The sequence below is a fragment of the Plasmopara halstedii genome, assembly GCF_900000015.1.
Source record: "Plasmopara halstedii genome assembly, contig: Scaffold_430, whole genome shotgun sequence".
NCBI lineage: Eukaryota > Oomycota > Peronosporomycetes > Peronosporales > Peronosporaceae > Plasmopara > Plasmopara halstedii.
Window position 1 is genome coordinate 947,951 of NW_020187350.1, and position 13,711 is coordinate 961,661.

At 43.1% G+C, this 13,711-nt stretch overlaps 3 protein-coding genes across 3 annotated transcripts; 1 reads left to right on the forward strand and 2 right to left on the reverse strand.

Annotated features, from left to right (window-relative positions):
* Positions 1–4,963: 4,963 nt before the first annotated feature.
* Positions 4,964–5,728, reverse strand: PHALS_09766 (uncharacterized protein; the record flags this gene model as incomplete). The annotated part of the gene is made up of 1 exon (XM_024725080.1): positions 4,964–5,728. The coding sequence occupies one exon, from the start codon at positions 5,726–5,728 to the stop codon at positions 4,964–4,966; it is 765 nt and encodes a 254-aa protein (XP_024575893.1).
* A 4,261-nt stretch (positions 5,729–9,989) lies between these two features.
* PHALS_09767 (uncharacterized protein) lies at positions 9,990–10,221 on the reverse strand (the record flags this gene model as incomplete). Its single annotated transcript, XM_024725082.1, has 2 exons — positions 9,990–10,104; positions 10,178–10,221. 2 exons carry the CDS (start codon positions 10,219–10,221, stop codon positions 9,990–9,992), a joined length of 159 nt encoding a protein of 52 aa, XP_024575894.1.
* Positions 10,222–12,960: 2,739 nt separating this feature from the next.
* On the forward strand, positions 12,961–13,342 carry PHALS_09768 (uncharacterized protein; the record flags this gene model as incomplete). The annotated part of the gene is made up of 2 exons (XM_024725083.1): positions 12,961–12,995; positions 13,180–13,342. The coding sequence occupies 2 exons, from the start codon at positions 12,961–12,963 to the stop codon at positions 13,340–13,342; spliced, it is 198 nt and encodes a 65-aa protein (XP_024575895.1).
* Between the last annotated feature and the right edge of the window lie 369 nt (positions 13,343–13,711).

The window sequence follows — 13,711 nt, forward strand, 5'->3', positions numbered from 1 at the left end:
CAATAAGCTAAACTCTGCCATCATTCCGGCACAGACGCTGATTCCTAGGAAGGATGTTCTCCAGAACAACATGGTAGGCTGAACAAAGTACAGCGCACTCGACTTGGTCGATGGGGATTACCAATTGCACATGATAGCGAGTGATACTCTGCTGACGGCGGTGAGTTCTCCGAGCGAATTGCTTTGGGAGTGGTTGGTGATGCTTCAAGAGCTGTCAGATGCACCAGCAACATTTAATTTTCTTGTGACGCAGTTGTTCAGGCTTCACTGGGTATGCACAAACATAATTCGACGACATCTTCGACCACGGTCGTGCGGGGCACGGAAGGGCAGATGAGGAAAACCACATCGTCCATTTGAGAGCGCTGCTCAAGCGCATGCGCACGAAAATGCTGCATGCTAATGCAGATAAATACATCTTCGGCGCTAAAGTAATCCACTTTTAGGGTGCTTTATTGGAATGCGTGGGCTTCACGCGTTCCTGCTAAGATCAAAAGCATTGTGAAGTGACCGGTTTCAAAGAACCAAAAGGACCTGCGCAAGTGGCTTGACATCGCCAACTTCTTGCACAATTATAGCGCGAATTATGCAAAATGGCACGGCCATGACGACGCCATATAATGGCTCATGGCTTGGTGGGGGAGGAAAAGCCGAACGGCTAGCTGATGTCAGCCTCCTCACTGTCGGTAAAGAAGTTGATGACTTCTTGGACAACACGTTCGCGATGCGATGGCTGAAAGCCAAGACATGCAGAAAGAATATGAAGACGAAAGAACCAGAAGACATGTTGTAAAATTTGAAATCGGATATTCGCTTTTATCAAATGCTAAAAACATTTTTACACCTGCAGTCTCTGCTGTCTTCAATAACAGGCTTCGTTCGAGATTTATCGCAGCTTAAGGTCGTGACCAAGCGAGGCCTTGCGTATACGCCAAATCTTCCGAGTAAGATGCGCACCAACTCGGTGTTTCATGTGGGCTTGCTTATGCCGTTTTGGAATCCGGCGCAAGTGAACGCGGAGGCATTGGCGTCAGGGCGGCACCTACAGGCACCCGACTACCCAGAAATTGAACCAGCAACTGGGTTTTTGCACGGAGTGCAACAATTTTCATTTTTAACGGTGTCAGGCGCTTCATCGTCGCACGAAGTAACGCATTCGTCTGATCGGCAGCCAGGAGCCGCTACAACAGAGCTGGATAGTCCTCAACGTTAGGCAATTGGTGCACAAAGTGCTCCAGTCTTGAGCACAGCGGTAGGCGACCACGGAAAGTTGCTCGACGGAGTGTCAATGACGACGGACTTTGTCCTCCAGAGCTCAAAGAACGAGTCACCGAACGGCGACTGACCAAGTCGTCATCGTCCACCGCCGACTTTCTCGATGAGAACGGTGGCGTCCACTATCATTCCTTGTGGGTCGACGTCGTCGACAGGCCCAACCCAAAACCATGTGAAGTGGGTGGGCTCCGAGAACTCATGGGAGCTTATCGTGTCACTTCGTCAAGACTGCCCAGACGTCGTGGACGCTTGTGTCATGACGATCCGTGTCGTCGTACTCCCCGCGCTTCTCAGCAGTAGCCTGGGAAGCTGGAGGGTCATGATCTGAGCTCAAGCTGTGTCCCTGAGCTGCTGTTGCTGTAGACTCACCCGTGTGAGAGAACACAGAGCTCGCGGATGCGTGTTTGATTAATCTGTACGTCGCAGGGCAAAAATATGTTGGAAGTCGGCGTTGCGCCTTGAGATTAGCAAACTCAAATCGAAGTTCTACGCGCACGTCCACATCCTTGTGGCTATGCTGTAAGTTAGGAAAGTTTCCGGTGTCGCTGCACCCATCGTCTAAAGAGCTCTTCATCATCTGCAGCATTTCGCCAGGAACGTGCACCACAGGAACAGACCACATTGTGGGTACAGGAGCGTCTCCTCTTAGAGCGCGATATCGAGCGCGTACCAATCCATTGATATTTCTTAAGGTACCAAAAAGCGAGCTCGATGAGCTTTTTGTTGGTCGAGTTTGGTTTGTGTAGTGGCCGGGGTCCCGAATATGTAGACGCCTAACGATCAAGTGATCACGTCTTTCGCTTCAGTAGCAGAATCCTCCGAGCGGAAGCCGTATTCCACACGAGGATCTAGGACCGAACGTGGATACATGCGCATGAAAGCCGCTATGAAGGCAGCCTCCAACTGCTGCTCCTGCGCCTCGCCCAGGCGATTGGTAACAAAATCGCTTCCCTCGTTAGTCGAGAGGTCAGGAAACGGACACAGTGTCCGCAATGGTTGAGCTGGGCTCACGTCATGCCGTTGGCTGCATCACCCTTTTCTTCTTCCCATTCGGGTAATCAATTCGTGGTCGACTTCCTCCGAATCCTTGACGAGAAAATCCGCCGCCCGTGGCGGGCGCGATGTGTGGTGCCCAGTTGCCGAGGGCTTGGTATATGCTTCCCGTGAAGCCGCGGACGTACTGTCCGGAGTTGCACCGCGTGCAGGAGATGAACAAGGACTCTGCCCGCGGGCGCTCTCGGAACCACGAGGCCGGATATTTTTCGTGTCATAGACACAGGGCTATTGAGTCGAGAATGTGTGAAGATGGTCTAAGGGACGTAACGGTGTCTTAGACACGCGAGCCTCAAACGAGGCGACAGTTAAAAGTAAATTGTGTGGATTTACAATTTTGATGGGGAGAGTGTAACGGGGTTGCTCGTCCCTGGTACTGAAGGGTAGGTCGCACAAGATGGTATGACCGTACAAAGGTGTGAATTACACAAGTTGGTGTAATCACACAATGGTATGGTTACACTGTAACAAGAAGCCACGACGTGGCGGAACTGCCAGTAGTTATGCACATCACAAGGTTTTACTATTTAATTGGGAAAACATAAGATTATAAATACAGGCCGAGTACAATAGCGATTTGTGCATTGACTTTTTGAGTGAAGAAATCAGTCGGATGGCAAACTTCGCGCGACTATCGTCAGTTGAATTAGGCTTTTGTATACCGACTATCCAGATGGCTCGCAAAGAAGAGCCCTATGATGCGATGACCGGCAGCTATTGGTTCTCGTGCGTGGACTTACATTAGGGTTACTCCCAAGTGAAGCTACTCGTATAAATTTACATTTAACTGAATTTAAAACTTCTGATGGTCTTTTGAATATTTCTATAAGGTGGTCGCTAAGGTTTTCCGAGATTTGCGTGAAGATTAGAAAAGAGAAGAGAAGTTTACTTCGACGAGACTAAGATGTTCACCAAGATGTCGACGAGAGTGTTGCCGCGCTGAACAGGGTTTTAAAGATATCTTTGTAGCTCAGTATTTTTTACATAAAAAATATACTTTAAATCGAATTACAATGTTCAGTCTCTAATTAAGAATTAACTAATCATAGACGATAAGTCTTATACTGGTAGAAATTAGAGTAGATGCAGCGTAAATAGAAAATGACGGTTTTACGTATGAATTTGGATGTGTAAATACACTCAATACCTTTTTGTACCTCTGACACGAGCGGCACCAGTACAGTCTTTCTTTAATTTTCTACTAGCACATTGTACAGCAGGCAATCAGTAACATGGAAAATGAGCGCAACAGTGGAATGACAGTTATGCGACAGATTCGATAGTTCGCACACAACTAAGGTCATACGCTTAAACCAATCAAGGTACAGTAAGACTGATTGACGAAACTAGCAAATGTCAAGGTGACAGTCCACGCCATCTTTTGATACAAAGCAGTATAACTAGGCGATCTGCTCAAATTATAATAGGCTCGTATCAGCCTGTCCTATATCCTTAATCAACGCACAGCAAAGTGAAAGACCTCAGAAATCGATAATTATTGTAGACAGCTGGAGAAAGAAGGAAACTTATGAGGAAATACGATGCGTCAATAGCCCCGATACAGTCGATAGAGATGATTTACGCACTGGAGGTGCTTCATCGACTCAACGCTATAAAACTGGCAGCAGAAATAATCTGAAATCTTATTGCTTTCATTTCAAAAGTGCAAAGTGATTGACAGAACGTATAGACTATCAGAACCGTAGACATGATGAGTTTATTTAAGTGATCTTAGCAGTGGTAAGTGCAAAAGATCGCTTCATCAGCTTTAGTATAATAACTTGGATTGGTGAACATTATTGGCGACAAACGATTTCAGTTTCGTTATGGCAAACATATGACGAACATGTTACATTAGTAGTGTGCTCAGGAATCAGACAAGAATGAGTGTTGGCACTTCTGCTATTCCTGAAGGTGGCCGAAATACCGACACGTTTGATCTGTTTGACTCACGTATCCACACGCATCCACACGGTCAGACTATACCCACACATGATACCTTGGCAGTTGAAGACGAGCCTCAATCTATATGGAATCATCATCTCAAAGTTCAGCAATTTTGAGCTATCAGATAATCTTAAAATCTTACACGACCTGGCAAAAAGCTAGTAATCAATTGAGGTAAACCCGTAAATATCTTATGCTGAAGGTCTGACGAAGAAAAGATTACCTTCTTTTCCTTTGACTGCATTTGTTTAAAGTCAACGCACATGATGATACTCATACAATAGACATAGCGTTTGTATCAATGTGACTCGGTGACTCGAAATTGCTACGAACATATGACTGCATTTCAGACTCCACTGTTGGGTAGACCAAAGAGGGAGATCGAGAGAAATTTCGAGTAGCTTTGATAGATTACCATGATGTTCTATAGTACCTAGGAGCTTTCCACACAGTGGAATGTGTGCTCGTTGCTTGTATGTAATTTGTTTTGTACTCAAATTTGCCTATAGAAATGTTGCGTAATGTATGGCGAGATTTTTTTTAATGCTGACTTCCTAGATACAGACGATTAATAAAAGTAGATATCACATTAAAGGTACTACTACTTCAGATTTTTTTATCAATAACAAACGAAGATCGGTTGATTTTTCACGATATTTCTCACGAAAAATAAAAAATGTTTGACTTCTTACCACGAAAAATCAAAAGTATGGCATAATCTCAAGCTTGGGAGGCTATTCAACTGCTCGCGAATCGTTCGACTGGAACCGGTTCCACCGCTGTAGAGCTTTAGGGCTTTGTTGTCGGCCAGATAACATCGTTCAAGTGCGTAAGACTCTCGAAGAGCGTTTTCTTCTTGAAGAAGTTGGAAGTACTGCTGCTTCTTACTCAAAGTCGACATCTTGTTTGGTTTATCAGGAATCTCGGTCAAGACAATTGACGTACGTTTGGCCAGTAATTTGCGAATTTGTGCTTCCAATTGAATCCATTCGGCCTCATCTTTTTCTCGTTTGGTCTTTATACGACTGCGGTAGCCCTTTTCATAACCACGTTGCTTATCCTTGCGTCGCTGATCTCTACCTACTGGATCAATGTTGATTCTGTGACGCAGACGACGGTTTGATTTCGGTGTTGGTATGCCTGAGACACCACATGATTTAGATTTCACAGGAGGAACTGCAACGACCTTGATATCTTGGATGTTGAGAATTTGGGCAGAGTTCTCGTAAGGCTTGTTATCCAGAAGTGTATCGATCAGAAGCTGTGCTTTGTCGTCTGATATGGGAAAGGTGGCGAAGTCTTCAGTTGTTGGAGAAATGGATATGGGCGAAAAATTGTGTCGCATCGGGTGACCGAAAAGTGTGTCCATGAAGATATTGAAATCTTCATCAATATCGATGTTGATGGGATCAATCCACACGGGAATCGGCTCTTCTCGTTTTCCTTGCACCATGGTGAGAGTTTATCACTTTGTTTTGGAAAGTGGGGTATAAATTCGCTATGGCAAATTGAATAGTGAATTTGACGTGTAACCGAGTTTTCGTTGCCCATGAACCGGCGGGCATGTTGATGTATGTAGACGAGTGGTAGGCCCTCTTTCACAGATGACGACTGGTATTCAAGTTTAAAGATGCAACGTAGCCATCCACAGTACAGCGTGGCGTGACTTGGACGATTCATTTAGCAGACGTGACGATTGAATGCCTGATATCCGCGATTCTAAGTCTACCATGTGATGCGGTCTACCCAGCCCTTCTTCATTGTTAGTGGTCTATAAGAGAATTAATCATAAAGATCAATCTCAAACATCACTGAATGACTTCATTCGAGCCACCCACGTATAAAATAGCAGTGACTTCGCTCTTCATTCTATTACGTTTTTAATCCCTTGATCTTCAAGGTGATTGTTATGTCGTAAGTGTACCCTTCAATTATCGCTTCGCTCTGTAACGAAGTAGCGAAAAGTGCATCGTTAGCAACGCTGGAAATATGTGAGAACCTTGTAAAATTCAATGAATTTATCCTCGCAGATTCATTATGACTTTGTAAATCTTTAAGTATTTGTTTTAGCGTCATAAAATATACACATTACTCATGAGGCCACTTTGCAGATAAAGTCCAGGCTATCATCAAAGCACTAAATCTAGATCTACACATCAATTCATCTTTAAATGTATCAGACATCATATTGAAACTCAAAACCAAATAGTCGTATGATAGTCAAGATTGTTAGAGATAATTTCCCCGAAATCAGCAAGTCGTCGTTGATTTAGGATCAACGTTGGCGCTGACAACAACTGCTGCTCCCTCATCGGGGTCGTATGGTATTCTCTATGTAACCAAGGCAAAAGGTTGACCACAAAATACCGTGCCCTCTTCCATTTTGATGTAATGTAGCACATTATTACAATGCATGGAGTCGACGACGCATCTCCAATAAGGCGTCTGGTTGTTAAATTTTGACTGTTACAAGTCGTAGGAGCAATGAAGGTAAAACACTGCGTGTCAAGTAAAGGTTTATTTAAGGAACAAGAATGGATAGACATTTTTAAGTTACCATGTATTTAAATATATATTTACATCAGAGTCTATATTTACATCATTATCAATATTTACATCCCCTATAACAAAACAGATATATTCGTTTTCCAATGGTACATACTTTTATACCAGGTATATGAATCTGGACTGTTAATGGTGCGATGCGTTGCAAACCCCTGGGACTCTTCTGACACATCCCACTAAGATATCTCAATCCAATAAAGTGAAAGCATATGTGACCGCTAGTCCCCAAGTCGAGAGCACTGTTCGGCTGTTCGGAACACAACTCACCATGATGTTATGCTGCAATGTGTTAGGCCTTTGCGCTGAAATCGTTGCTGCATAAGAATACCTGAAAGCATGCACCATTTATCCCTGCCGTTAGACTTTCTGATACAGAATATACACTTTGATGGGAGAAATAACTTTCTCATATTGAGCCCGCTTCAGGCTTTGCACGGATGAAAAGCGTCTTTTTTATCGCATTTTTCCTTGGTAGTGGCACAATCATGGTGGGTATTTTGTTACACGTCGTGGTTTCCCTTCAACTGAATGAGAGGGTTGAATTAGCAATTTTCAAGTATCCAATCAATCATTTTTTATTTCTGGTGGAAACATCATCAGGATGTGGTGGAAAAGACCCACCACGCGTGCTATTTCCGGGTAAGGAAGGGCGTCAAGGGATCGACTTGGTTCTTAGAACCAAATTTTGTGTCACATCTGCTGTCAAACGAAACTAAGTGGTTAGCTTGCTTTACAATCTCAAAAGTACATATATGTAGGATTTCTTTTTCAGAGCAGTACATATATATACATTTCTGGGTAAGGAAATTAAGTTTTGTACAGCTGTACACATATTAATTTGATACAATCGTTCCAAAAGTGTAAGATGGAAGTATACAAGATTGCAGTACCCACCCGCAAAACCCTCTTCACTAAGACGTGGACTACACAGGATCCCGAACTTATCGCGTAATAAACCGTGCCATATTCAATTACTGCGTTTTATGACTAGCCTTACCAATTCCGCTTTCCCGTGCCTGCTCCTCCGAGCATACTTGCACCGGAATCATCTATTCGTGCACCAAAACATCTAGCCCCACGAGTCCCCAGAAAAGGTGCGGTCCCCATGACTGACGCGATTCAGGTATTTTCCGTATGAAGGTGCCGAGATGCTTTCTAATGGAAGTAACTCCTCACTTTCTGCTTAAAAAATTCTGCCAGTAAGTGACGACGCTTGGCGTAGCTGTTACTGAAACGGGGGTACACGGACCCGCATACGAAAGGGGCGGGTCGCAACAAATTGTGGGACCGTACATAGGTGTGTATTACACAGATAGTGGTGTGGCTACACCGTAGTAAGAAGCCACCACGTGGTAGGATTGCCAGTAGTAATGCATATGACTATATTAATTAGATTTTGCTATACTAATTAGGTATTACTATACTAACCAAGAAAACCTAGGGTTAAAGATATTAGCGAATCTGCAACTAAAGCAAATAAATACTGTTTGTTTTTGAACAGATGAGTTTGTTTGCCTAGGTAACGCTTTAGAACTTCAAAGTAGCGGATTGCGATCCGCTACACTCGTACTGGTTCTTGGAAAGAACGTAAGGTCGTTGACCGTAGCTTAGCTTCTCTAAGCAAAGAGCCCTGATTTGCTCCCAACGCTTCAAAGCTGCGAAACTTCTTTGAAGCAGAGGGAAGATCACTTTCGGAGAGGCGTGTAGGAGCTACTTCGTTTTTAAAGTAAGCTCTTTAATTACGTCTGACTCTTAAGAGATAATATAAAAATATTATCTCTAGTAAATTCACGTAGAACAGGATATGTTCGCAATCTCTTTAGAATACTAGGAGTATAACTAAAGTAATATTTCCTGAGACCATGAGCGTTCCGTTGTAGTGCATTCGCAATACAGTCTTATAGTCCGCAGAAACTGTGCATATCTTAGGACAATTGCATTAAACAAACGCTTTTACTTTCTGACTTACTCGTTTGCGTTTCGCCAATTTTTTAGTTTGTACTTTCTGGCTTCCTGTCATACCATCACATATCCTGCACTTTACTCTCACTCCTATCGCATTAAAAACCATTAGTTTTGCCACGAAACGTTGTCTAGCCAAAATGAGCAAATCAGAGCTATTCTAAAGTTTCTCTACTAAGTCTGAAGCTCTTTTGTGCGGGTGTCAATGACAGCTCTAAACCAAAGCTATCCATTTACTTGAGATCAGGTGAGAGGCGATATCCAGGAGCACGCTTTAGATTAAGGTGAAAATCATCGGCTCAAGTCCTTGCAGCTGGTACAGCTCATTTAGATAAGACTGCTACTACCGCTATTAGTCGAACTTTACACAAGCCCTGGCTTCATAATCGCATTAAGCTTGGTGGGCCTATCGTTTGTCGAAGCATTTCAACGGTGTTGAGATTTGAAGCATCGAGCCATCTTGTCGGAGTGCGATCAAATCCTCACCGATCATAGTAAAACTGACACCAGCCAGATGAGCCGTCTTTTTAGAATTCCACCCACCATTATTACTCGATGTGTCATCTGACATACTGAAAATAAATTCACAATTATGGACTGCCAGCATTTTGTTGGAATCAGCAGGCTGGCTATAATTGCCGTCGTATGCGGCGAAGATCAAGCTTAATGACACGTTTCACACGTCGTAAAATTGTGCTTGACCATTCAAACATGTTTGACAACCAATACCTTTACTGAGCAGGATGTTTTACCGATTCTGATTATTCACCAAGCGATGCGTATGTTATTTGATGAGTGAGCTTCTCATCGTTAATACACTCCACACTGACACTGAGTATTGTGCTCTAATACAACAAAATTTCCGCATCATACGCCCAGCACCGTAACACATGTAGCGTCTGACTCGTACGCTATTTGATTCCTTGAATCATTGACGGCCCATCAATTAGTGGCGCCATCATCGTTGTTTGCGACAGTATCAGTCGGGGCAGAGCAAAGCGTATTCGCCTTCACATTTTGCTTACCCTTTTATGTTTTACCCAGATTTTAATTTGGTGAAGTAGGATATCCATCTCGCCGTTTGTGGTCGACATTTGGTGACGACTTTGTTAAGCATAGAAAGATAATCATTGAAATTTTGATGGCTCAGATCGATCTGGCGTGAATAAACTTGTCGATAGTATACTCTATAGCAAGAAGCTCATAGTCAAGATCGGAGTTTTCTTTCTGCCTTTTAAAGCTGATGAGACAGACCAAATTAAACGCGATGACTCGTTCATGCTCATTGGAGTGCAGTAAAACCTATAGCAAATGCTTAAGCGTCCTGAAATTGGCTAAAACGGACTTGAATTAGCCAGGCACTCATTAGCATAACCTATACGGCCGCCTCTCCTGTCGCTCCTTCGCATCATGCAACATCATTTTAAGAGGCTGGGTGAGTGTCTATCCCTTGTGTGGCAAAATAGATACTATATTTGTGCAAGTTGCTGGCCAGACCAATCAATTATCTTAAGTCATTCAGAATAGAGGAACTAGTCAATCTTTAATGAACGTTACCGCTGCAATATTGGCTCGCAGACAATGCATTTATGATTGCAATTCAGGAAAGGGCTTTCATCGGCACCAAATATACACATTTAAATTTGACAAACAGTTTATTAAAGCACAAACAGTCGATACTACTTGCAAAACATCGTGGCTCCTCACGTCCATCTATCTGTGCTCTGCGCGACAATGGACGAATACGTCGCTGAAATAAGTTTGTTCACCATCACAAAGTGGCAATAAGAGCTGTGTCACCTATAAGTTAAGCATCAATCGTGCATTAAAATTACTGTGACATAACTAGCCATTCGCAGATCATCCCGCTCGGGGGGCGTTCACTGCTGAACGAGAAACATCATTGGCATCAACCTAGTCAGAGGCACACATCAAGTTGCAGCAGGTCATGCTGATCTGCAGAACATCTGTTTCAAATATTGGAGTTTGTGCCGAAGGTGTGACTGTATTGAGCTTACTATAAGCATGCACTATTTGTATCTGGCGTTTCTGGCACAGAAAGTTGGCGCGCAGTGTAGAAATTTACCCCCACCGAACCCGCTTTGTGCTTCGCACCGAGGAAAGCATTTATAATATTACTCTGTTTTCATGGCAGGTGCTGCGGGGCTGCCGTAGCTTCGCGCTAGAGGAAGCGTCTTTAGGTCACCGACCATTCGTTCTATACAAGAACCAAGTACTAGTGCAGCGGATCGCAATCCGCCGCCTTAAAAGTACTTAAAAGGCTTAACCAAGGCAAACAAACACTTCTGTTCAAAATCCAGAAATGATTTTTATTTATCTTTTTATCCTAATTTAGATTTTCCTAAATATATATAGCAAAATCTAGATACATCCATAACTACCGGCTACCTAGCCCCGTCCCGTATTCTTGTTAAGTGTGTGGTCACACTATGCCCATCTTTTTTGACACGCACCCCCCCTGTTATTAGGGTTCGTGTAACCCCGTTAGGCTTTAGGTCCTGCTCCTTGTGGTGATGTACGAGCCCAACCGCTGTACGATTGATGAAGCGAAGTCTGAAGGTCAAAGCTTCTCGTGTGCAGACTACACGGGCCATGCAAGCGTCAACGCTCTCATGCTCCCTCCGTTCAAAGTGCAACCATTGAAGTTGTTTCTGTGCATGACCCGTTAGCTTTGCACCGAAAAAGTAAGACCCTCAGGGTCGCGGCAATAATAGCATCGAGGTTGAGTTTATATTCTTCAACTACGAGCGTTCTGTAGGTGCCTAGTTTGCTTTGCAAATTCAAGAGTTCATGTATTTGGTAAAAAAAAATGCTAGAGTCTGATGTATCACAACTCGCGAGTGCATGTTTCATCTTTGCATATTGAAACTTGTCCTTTTCGACACCAGAAAAAGGAGCAGAATTGCTTAGTCGTTCAAAAAGGAAGACAATGATCGATAAGGTATGGGCTAGTTATGGCAACTGACCATCATGAGCTGGTGCTTTGGTATATATATGGTTTTGCCTACCTCAAGTCTCCTATCCCACCAAGCAATCATTTCTATATGTTTTGTATGACACGGCGTTATGACTAGACAGATATTTATGGTACGTAAATACTGTAAAACGCTTGGACAAAGGAGCAATGAGAATTTACATTTACTACTCCTGATTGCGCAAACACATTTAACTTGATGTTTTACCACTATGATAAATACACCACCATTCCAGTATCCTATAAGAAGCCATGACACAAGGCCAACATCAAATTTTATAATAAAGGCTCGATTAAATTTCTTACAAGATGAAGATGTGTGTGGTGTTGAAAGGGCTGTGGGGGGCCGTTAGTGATAAAGGAGAAGACTCCGAGGCGAACGGCAAACGAGCACGCAGTGATAGCGCTTAACATCAGTGATTCAAAGCTGATGCACGAAGTGACGGCATTGGGTGTGAAGGAGGCTTGGAACATGTTGAAAACGGATCACAATACGCAAAACAGATTAAAAATTTGTGGTCGAAAAAAAGTTATTATCGGTCAAGCTTCCGGTAATGCGTCAACAAGCACGCGAAAGAGTTATAGAAGCTCGTGGGCTTGGTAAAGAACGCGAGCGTGAGAGCTCAGTAAAGAAGGCATCTGTGCGACAGTGCTGTGAAACCTGCCAGTAAGCAGTTAGTTTGAGGAAAAGTGAACAACTTATTCATTACAAACTCAACAGATAAGAGAACTGATTGCATTTATAAAATGACTTGGTGTAGCTACATTTTACATCTTCAAGAACGCGATTAATCTATTTGTCGTTCCATCTGTCTTTGTATGGGCAGCTGTCAACAACTGAATTGGATGTCGAGCAGTAAACAACGAGCATAAAAAAACTGAAGTGGATCGTGAGTTGAATTCCAAAAACGATTTTTCATGAAATTTGAGATGAAAGCGCTGTCTGTGTATATAGCAGCTGATTTTTGGTCAGTGATTGCTAGTTTTGAAGCTGCGAGACGAGAAATCTAGACGAGGATAAAATCTTATCGTCTCCTTAGAAATTCTAGGTGATGCTAGATAATTATCAAGACTTTCGGGGTTTAATATATCACAAGGTACGAGTCAGGAATTCAAGTACCGAGGGCTAGACAAAAAATCTCTTGGTCGCAAACTTCATATGTATGAGTCAATATTCGTATCCCCTCGTACTGGTAAGGTAAGTAGCTATACCGCGATAGTGAAAGGAAAGTTTTTTCACGACCAGGGTATCCAAATTGTTATCTCACAAATCAGTCATAATCGAAGCCCAACATCGTTGAAACGACAGCATTGAATGTATTGAGAATATTGGTCAGAATACAATTTTCCTTAATACATTAGTATTGACACCGTCTGAGCAGCAAGACATCTCGAAGTTTTATAAATGAAGGGTCACGGAAACCAATTTTACGTATTCAACGCATCTGGGATAACATTGTCTCAAACTACCATGTTCTCGTCCATATATCGTTGTCAAGAGATGGCATTATCGACGATTTTGATCTTCTCTGGCTCGTACTGTAAAAACCGCTGCGTAGAGAAAATGACAATCACTGAGCATTTTTTGATACAAGTACGGTGTCTTAATTTCGGCCCACAGTGACGCGTGGTCACAAACGGTTGCTCTTAGAATAGTTGCACTTGGAACTTTATGAGTGCGTTGCAGATAGCACGAAGCTGCTTGTCGTAAACCGAGAAGTTCTTTTCGATTGACGGCTTATGTCGAGACTGGTAGCTCGTAACAAGTGCATCAGCGCAGCCGATTATAGAACGCTAATACTATAAGCGATAGAATATAGCTCAGCTAGTTTGGTTTGTATCCCACTAGGGATTTACTGTTAGACAGGGGAGCAACTAGTCTTGAGATGAGCTTTTGAGAACTGATTGAATGTA